This window comes from Hordeum vulgare, chromosome 1H (assembly GCF_904849725.1).
Source record: "Hordeum vulgare subsp. vulgare chromosome 1H, MorexV3_pseudomolecules_assembly, whole genome shotgun sequence".
In the NCBI taxonomy this organism is placed as follows: Eukaryota; Viridiplantae; Streptophyta; class Magnoliopsida; order Poales; family Poaceae; genus Hordeum; species Hordeum vulgare.
Window position 1 is genome coordinate 147,968,822 of NC_058518.1, and position 8,943 is coordinate 147,977,764.

The 8,943-nt window shown below is 48.2% G+C and overlaps 1 protein-coding gene across 1 annotated transcript; it reads right to left on the minus strand.

The window, feature by feature from the left end:
* Nucleotides 1-4,782: 4,782 nt before the first annotated feature.
* Nucleotides 4,783-8,376, minus strand: LOC123427354 (peroxisomal acyl-coenzyme A oxidase 1-like). The gene is made up of 8 exons (XM_045111383.1): nt 8,010-8,376; nt 7,727-7,850; nt 7,572-7,653; nt 7,407-7,477; nt 6,052-6,172; nt 5,793-5,903; nt 5,587-5,656; nt 4,783-5,491 (listed from the first exon to the last, which is right to left on the minus strand). Exons 5-8 carry the CDS (start codon nt 6,098-6,100, stop codon nt 5,092-5,094), a joined length of 630 nt encoding a protein of 209 aa, XP_044967318.1. The 5' UTR covers nt 6,101-6,172; nt 7,407-7,477; nt 7,572-7,653; nt 7,727-7,850; nt 8,010-8,376; the 3' UTR covers nt 4,783-5,091.
* Nucleotides 8,377-8,943: the final 567 nt, after the last annotated feature.

An 8,943-nucleotide genomic window follows, 5' to 3' on the forward strand; every position in this document is an offset into this window, starting at 1 on the left:
TGCCTTTGTCTTGGCTACCGTCAGATGCTTGGGCAAGATCTATATTCATATATCAACTTGGAGTTGAGTACTTATGCTTTATTGTTGTTGACTTTACCCTTGAGGTAAACCGTTGGGAGGCAAAACAATAAGCCCCAAACTTCCTTTGTGTCCAGCTCAAACTTTGACACCATACCACGTGAGTTGTAACAATTGTGGAAAACAAAAGAGATGATTGAGTATGTGGGTTTGCCTTACAAGCTCTTATTTGACTCTTTCTTATGTTGTGATAAATTGCAATTGCCTCAATGACTTTGGACTGTTGTTGGTTACTTCTTGGTAAGGTTTTTTCTTCATGCTTTGCTTTGTGAAGGAATTGTTACTTTACCATAAGAATCTTTATGATGTATTGATGTGCCTATGTGTGATCATGATGCCCTCATGTCCGTATTATGTTTTATCGACACCTTCGTCCCTCAACATGTGGACATGTTTATGGAACTTGGTTTTCGCTTGAGGACAAGCGAGGTCTAAGCTTGGGGGTGTTGATACGTCCATTTTGCATCAGGTTTTAATGTTGATATTTATTGCTTTATGGGCTGTTATATTACTTTGTGGTACCATATTTATGCCTTTTGTCTCTTATTTTGGAAGGTTTATTTGAAGAGGGAGAATTCAGGCAGCTGAAATTCTGGACTAGAAAAGGAGCAAATCTTAGTCCACTATTCTGCACATCTTCAAATGCCCTGAAAAGTTACGTGGAATTTTTTGGGATTATATAAAAAATACTGGGCTAAAGAAGTACCAGAGGGGGGCTACCAGGGCGCCACAAGCCCTGCCACTGCCACCCCCCTGGTGGCGGATGGCAAGCTTGTGGGCTCTCTGACGGCCCACTGGCCCCCTCTTTTGCTATATGAAGGGTTTTGTTCCAGAAAAAATCAATCGGGAGATTTTTCGTGGTTTCTCCGCCACCACGAGGCGGAACTTGAGCAGATCCAATCTAGAGCTCCGGCAGGACGATCCTGCTGGGGAAACTTCCCTCCCGGAGGGGGAAATTGTCGCCATCGTCATCACCAACACTCCTCTCGTCGGAGGGGAGGCATCTTCATCAACATCTTCATCAGCACAATCTCCACTCCAATCCCTAGTTCATCTCTTGTAACCAATCTCCGTCTCACGACTCCGATTGGTACTCGTAAGGTTGCTAGTAGTGTTGATTACTCTTTGTAGTAGATGCTAGTTGGATTACTTGGTGGAAGATTTTATCTTCAGATCCTTGATGCTATTCATTACACCTCTGATCATGATTATGGTTATTCTTTGTGAGTAGTTACTTTTGTTCCTGAGGACATGGGATAAGTCATGTTAATAATAGTGATGTGAATTTGATATCCGTTCGGTATTTTGATATGTTGTATGTTGTTTTTCCTCTAGTGGTGTTATGTAAACGTCGACTACATAACACTTCACCATATTTGGGCCTGGAGGAAGGCATTGGGGAGTAGTAAGTAGATGATGGGTTGCTGGAGTGACAGAAGCTTAAACCCCAGTCTATGTGTTGCTTCGTAAGGGGCTGATTTGGATCCACTAGTTTAATGCTATGGTTAGACGTTGTCTTAATTCTTCTTTCGTAGTTGCGGATGCTTGTGAGAGGGGTTAATCATAAGTGGGATGCTTGTCCAAGTAAGGGCAGTACCCAAGCGCCAGTCCACCCGCATATCAAACTATCAAAGTAACGAACGTGAATCATATGAACATGGTGAAACTAGCATGACAGAAATTCCCGTGTGTCCTCGGGAGTGTTTTTCCTCCTATAAGACTTTGTTCAGGCTTGTCCCTTGCTACAAAAGGGATTGGGCCACTTTGCTGCACCGTTGCTACTACTTGTTACTTGTTACTTTTCGCTTGCTACGTTTCACCTCACTACACCATCAGTTGTTACCGCTACTTTCAGTGCTTGCAGTTATTACCTTGCTGAAAATTGTTTGTTAGAGCCTTCTACTCCTCGTTGGGTTCGACACTCTTACTTATCGAAAGGACTACGATTGATCCCCTATACTTGTGGGTCATCAGCCCCCCTCGACGAGCGTCGGGGCGGAGGTGGATTATGATATCTCGACTCTGAGTTCGGAGGAGGAGGAGGAGGACGAGTAAGATTTGATCTCCTGTCTCACCCCATCCTCACTTGGTTGGTGCTTTTACTGATTTGATGTTGTCGTCCAGCCACAGGGACACCCAAACGTTGGCCCAATGGTTGGTGAAGAGGGCCAGGGTGTGAGCCATCGGCGAGCCGTCGGCGAGAGCGGACACATCGGATAGTGGGATGCCCCCGGCGATCCCAAGGAGACCAGCCGATGGTGATCCCTTGGTGGATGCCGATGCGTCGGCCGGTGATGGGCCCCTTGCAGGCGCCATGGAGCCAACCAGCGATAACCCCTTGGCTAACGTCCCGGACGCTTCGCCGGTGCCTCCGACCACTCCCGTGGCCAGCCCCCAGCATGCATCGGTGGAGCCTGCGGAGTTCAAGGACAAGACCCCGGCAACGGACATTGCTAGGACAACTACCATCCATCAGCAGGAGGAAGGTGAGCGCTTGTCTAGGAGCATCCGCAAGTTGGCCCTTGATTCCTCTTCATGATTAATTCGTCTGATCTTGATTATTCCTCTTCTCTTCATGTCCCATAGATCCTTCTCCCGCGGAGGAGATGGACGTTGACGTCGTGGTTACGGAGACCGCCCGTGAAGGGGCAGCTGAAGCCTTCGACACCATAACGCACGAGGCCACCTATGAGGAGCGGGAGCAGGAGCAGGATATCCAGGAGCCTGCAGAGGGGTCCGTCGAGGTCCCGGAGGCGCATCCTGACGACTCTTTGCTTGCTGGGGGCAAGGAGACTGCCAGGGGCGAGGAATCCCTACCCGCCGGAGGAGAGGCAGGCAGTGGTCAGCCTCCCAGGCCCGAAGATACCTCGGGTAGTGCGCACCTCCGCCTCGGCAAGGAGACGTTCGTCATCGCGCCGGGGGCGGAGCGATCGAGGATCTTCGTGGAGGGCGGGAGCGTCGATGCAGAGCTTCCCGTCGGCGTTGGTCCCGCCGTCTCGGTGGGGTTGGAAGCCAGCGGTGGGAAGCTCAGCGAGGAGCAGCTCTTATGGTCCATGAGGGACCACGTTGGCCAGCTCCAAGCCTTGTATTGCGCCAGGAGGGAGAAATTGGACTCCCGGGAGGCGGTCATCAAGGCGGCGGAGGAGGCGTTTGAGAAGAGTTTCGAGGAAACGCGGGCTCACTTCGACGAGTCCTACAAGGCGCTGGAGAACGAGCGCGGGAAGCTGAAGGCCGAGGACCAAGCGCTCAACCTTCGGTCGGATGATGTCCAGAAGGAGGAGGAAGAGTCTCGGCGTCGAATCTCAGCCGAGGAAGCCCGCCTCACCAACATCCGGATCGGCCTAGAAGACCATGAGAAGGAGCTTGCCGCTCACGAGCGCGCGCTCATCGAGTGGCTCCGCGCCAAGGACGGGGAGGTCAAGAAACTGGTGGCGCAGCGTACTCACGAGCTTGCAGACCGGTTCAAGAGCGACCTCGATGCTCAGGCTTCGGAACATGCCGGCAAGTTCCAGGAGGTCACCGACCGAGCGTCTAACTCCGAAGTCGCCAAAGATGGGCTCACCAGGATGGTGAAAGATCTCGAGGGAGAGCTCGACGGCCTCCGGGACGAGGTATCGGTGCTCTCTTCTGCGAGGGACAAGGCCCTTGCCAGCTTGAGGGATGTCGAGGCTGCTGCGGCAGACAAGGCCACCCAGATTTGTAGCGCCAATGCCTCCTTGGTCGCCCTGCAAAACAAATTGGTTCCTATGGAGGAGGCACTCAAGGAGGGTGCGGCCCTGGAGGAGGATTTGACTCGAAGGCTCCACGTCGCGGTGGAACAGTTCAATGCCGCCTCCGCCGACCACAACGGGTACAGGCGTCAAGTTGTGGACGGAGCGCCTTGTTAATGTTGCGTCACTACTAGAAAAAGGCCTGCTAGTGGCGCACCTATTTTGGCTACTAATGGCGCACTATAGGTGCGCCACTAGCATCACGCCATTAGATTTTTTTACTAATGGCGCACCACAAGTGCGCCATTAGTATCTGGTATACTAATGGCGCACCAAGAAGTGCGCCATTAGTATAGCTCCTGGTGCACCATTAGTATCTGGTATACTAATGGCGCACCAGGAGGTGCTCCATTAGTATAGCTCATGGTGCGCCATTAGTATGCCTCACAGGGCCATATTTACCCATGTGCTCTGGCTTACTAATGGCGCACTAGTTGACGATGCGCCACTAGTGTGCTTTTGAAGTGCGCCACTAAAGTGCTGAGTGGTGCGCCACTAGTATGAATATTAGGTATTTTTTTCTGATATTTGCACAGATTACAAAACATATTATTGCACAGAATATAAAGAGCACACACTATAGGAAAAAACTTATAAGCCGAGGGCCAATGTGACACGCACGATTTATATATAAAACGAGAGCCAATGCGTGGGACACACAATGCGTGGGACACACGGCTTACAGCCCGAGATACCCTATAAACCGGGTGCCGATGCGTGGGACACACGGCTTATAGCGCGCAATAACTTGTTTTTCAATGAGCAGCAACAACAACATATTACGTATCCAATATATCACGACAACAACAATATAGATCACAACAATATATTACATATCCAATAGATCACAACAACAACAACAATATATTACATATCCAATAGATGACAACAACAATATAGTTTCACAAAAGCATGCGTACATATGCAACAAGAATACACAAATGAAATGGTCATGCATACATATCCAATATATTACAAGTTCACAACAATAACAAACCGATGATGAGTTCAAAATCCACACACGCATACATATCCAACATAGTTTCACAAAAACACACATACATATTCAAGGATGGTTCACAACATGTGACCATAACATATAGCGACACAGATTCCATGCAAGGGGGCTATAGCAACACTACAGAGATTCAGGTAACATCCGGAACCTAACATTTAAGTAATATCATGCTGCTTAATTACAGTAGTGCCAAATTTCCATGCAGCACTGGTAAAAGAAACATGCTTAAGTATAAATTTCAGCAAAAAAATAAAGGTAATATGGAGCATCCTGCACAAAGCACTGCTTGCATAGGCATCTTACCAATTCAATTCTGATGACACGCGACAAAATGTAGTATGCTTGCAGAAAAACTTTAGTAGACAGCAGGCCCCGTGTGCTTACGGGGTGTGCCGCAGTGCTTATGGGGTCTGATGCGACGAGCCTAGCCATGCGGTCGGCGACCTCGACGGCGTGTCGGGAGCCTGCCCATGCGACCTTCATGGCGTCGACGTCGAAGTGGGCGGTGGCCCTCTCCCTGGCCAGGTGCTTGTGGAGTAGGTGGAGCGCGTAGATGCTGCACAGCTTCTGGAGCTGCTCCTTCACCCCAGGGCCAGGGATGTCCTCCTGCATCTTCTCGATGAATCTATGGCACAAAGGGGGAGGCGGAAGATAAATGAATGATTGGATTATTCCAGAAACTAGATATGCATCAACCCCAGGCTAAGACCGACTACTCACTTGGTCACAATGATCAGCTGGACGTGAGCCACGGCAGCTTCGAGCAAATCAGGTGAGAGCTCATAGAAACCTGCAAAGGAACGAGATCATCCATGTCAATGAGTGCACCAAGAAATTAGCTAAGGGATGCTACAAAAAACACCCGATGTTAAGCCAGTCTTCAACTGTTTTGATGTTTTCAATTACTGACTATGTGCAACACCAACCTTCTTCTTGGCTTGGCGCCTTGCTAATGTTCTGGGCACAGTTCACGACCATCCTCAGGGCCCTAGCTTCAAACACCTCCTTTACGGTAGCAGGATTGAGCCAGTCTTCGGCTGCAGAGAATCATTGATGCATGAATCAGTATGACGATCAATCACAAGGTCAATCGCTTCACCAAAAACAAGCTCCAGACAAAACGTCTCAGGCAGTTGCAGAAGTTATGTTATAAAGAGAAGTCTGCCTGAAGATGTAGCTGCATACCTGTATTTACAGTGCTTTTGCATTGCATCAAGTGTTGTATGTTGCCCATCTAAGCTACGGTGCCGAGAGGTTGGTTCCCAGTGGCCACCTGAGAGACGGTCTTCATCAAAAACCTTGCAACCTGCAGAAAGGAAATTCATAATTAAACTGCAGAGTCTCTCTTATATAAAAAAAACTATATGAGCTGAAATGTCATGAAGCTACTAGCTTGGTTGCTTCTTTTATCTAGCATACACGTACGTGATTTCTTATAGCATTCATAAACCAACACGTGATTTTTTTATCTAGAAATATGCATGTTTAATCGCAGTCACAAGAACAAACAAGGTTCCAAACACTTATGCAAGTCCTATAACTCAGATCATGAAAGCACATGATGTAAATTGTTCCATTGGTTCAATTTTGCTTTAGTAGCATTGGCACAAAATACAACACAAGCAGAATTAAAAACATGATGCCATGGGCTGATAATATCATAACACAGCAAGGGTAGTTTCTTAAATAACTAGCATTCTTGGCACTGGTACTTGTTAATAACACATGAAAAGCAAAGTGCATTACATTGCATCAGAGTACACCCGCAAAAACACAACGGCACGTCAAATCACGGTGGGAGAGGAAACCAAACTATATTTATAGGCCACGGAAGAGCGAGATTGCAGCTCGCAGACTAATTCTTGGCACACCGGCAGACATGAAAAGCTAAAAAGATTCATCTAAATAACACGGGATCAAACAAGAAATTCCCCTCACTTTATAAGTAGTACTATATTCATCTAAATAGCACATGTTTCAGAGCTCATACGAGCGGACACTGCAGATTCGACATCTCTAGATCTTTCAATTCATAATAAGTAGTGCAAATATACCAAGTAAAAGATTGATATGTAACAGCTTTACAAATATTTACAAACACCTCGAGCTGGCAGTGGCAGATCAGTCTATAGCTTTCATATTCGTAGAGGTGTATTGCAGTTTGGTGGAAACAAGCGCGACTTGTGAGAATTAGTGATTACATGCCATAACATTTTCTACTGCACATATACCAACTAAAAGATTGATATGTAACAGCTTTCCACTGAAATCAGGGTGATTTTTCAACAACCAGCTAGGTTAAAATAGTGTCTTTTGACAAAACATATTAAATGGAGCAGAATCTCAATCAAACTAAATTCCATTTGATTGGTTAACACCAAATAATATCCAGTGTCACAAGAGAAAGCATAATTTACCTCCTAAGCGTTCAAACACTACATACGTGATTGTCACACTGTACAACACCACAAGTTTGATAGCATTCACTTTCAAAACATATGCGATATTTATCCTGCTGCAAAAGGGGCAGCCCGGGATACCTTCTGGTAGAGGGGCGTCGCAAAAGCACTTTAGGTGCATATTTGTTTTGTTTCTTCAGTTTGTATTTCTCCTGCAACCGAAACGGTTGAACTAAATCAGTCCTCATCATCCTCCAGAACGAGCAAGGAATCAAACTAGACAGTAACTGATGGCCTGATGCTAACCTGTGAGAACACGGTCTTATTTCCAAAATTGGAGCTATTCGCTATCAAAGCCTCCACAACCACGTTGCCGCTCGCGCCCTCCCTATTAAAACACGGAACAGACAAATAAGCATCCTACTCAACCAGGACACAGTGGATCACGGTCGAACCCTCACCGCTTGATCGCCTCGATGTCCTCGCTCGACAGCGTCTGCGTTGTGTTATTGTCAACCAGGGACCTATTGTCCCTGCTCTCGTCCTGCATTTGGCCGTCGGCGCCGCCGTCTCGCTGCTTATCATCTGTATATACCAAGATCCCATCAGCAACCCTAAATCTTTTGATTCATAATAATATGTACCCCGGTTTTTGCGCCCCCACGAATTGAACCGAAGGAAGGAAGCGGGCCAAGATCCAGTCATTGTGGGAGGAGAGAAATCGAAGGGGAGAGGCGGGCGGACCTGCGGGTCTGGATGGTGTTGCAGGTGATGTCGTGGAGGTGGACGACGGAGCCGAGGCGGAGGGCGCCAGTCTTGTCGAGGTGGTTGTGGGCGGTGGCGAGCATGGACTGCTGCGAGTGGACGCCGTCGGAGAGCAGCATGCGGTAGCGCTCCGACTGGTGGCCGACGTGGTTCTTGGTGGTGACGGGGCGCAGGTCCGCCACCTGCAGCACCGGCTGGATGGTCCCCGGCCCGTCCGGCAGCTCCCATATCTCCCTCACCGCCCCTGCGTCAGCCGCGGCGCCCCCTCCATCCCGTCGCCGGCAAGAGGGGGCGGGATTGGATTGGATTCGGATCTGGGCAGGGGAACCCTAGGAGAAGAGGGGTAGTTTTGCAAAAATAATAAAATAAATAAATAAATAGTAGTGGCGCACCACCTATAAATGCGCCAATAGTAACCCTGGTTACTAATGGCGCACCAGCTGGTGGTGCGCCATTAGTAGTTTTGCAAAAAAAAAAAGTAGTGGCGCACCACCTACAAATGCGCCATTAGTAACCCTGGTTACTAATGGCGCACCAGCTGGTGGTGCGCCATTAGTAGTTTTGCAAAAAAAAATATAGTAGTGGCGCACTGGGTGAGTGGTCGCCATTACTAGTTACACTAGTAATGGCGCGCTCTGCCCCGGTGCGCCATTAGTACTTTTGCAAAAAAAAAATAGTAGTGGGGCACCAAGTGTGTGGTGCGCAATTAGTGTCCATCACACTAATGGCACACCTACACATGGTGCGTCATTGCTATATAGTAGTGGCACACTACTTGTGTGGTGTGTCATTAGTATCTATATCATCTATAGCCATTTTCCTAGTAGTGCGTCCACTATTGCCGATCAGCTGGCCACCATGGATCTCCAAGGTCCTGGCTATTCCCCTTCTCTAGGGGTTCCTTCGAGCGTCA

Coding starts and splice junctions, on each gene's coding strand:
- LOC123427354 (XM_045111383.1), bottom strand. CDS start 6,100: ATGGGCAACATACAACACTTGATGCAATGCAAAAGCACTGTAAATACA. Junction 5,904..6,051: donor CAAAAGCACTGTAAATACAG/GTATGCAGCTAC, acceptor GATTCTCTGCAG/CCGAAGACTGGCTCAATCCT. Junction 5,492..5,586: donor CAGCTGATCATTGTGACCAA/GTGAGTAGTCGG, acceptor TTTGTGCCATAG/ATTCATCGAGAAGATGCAGG.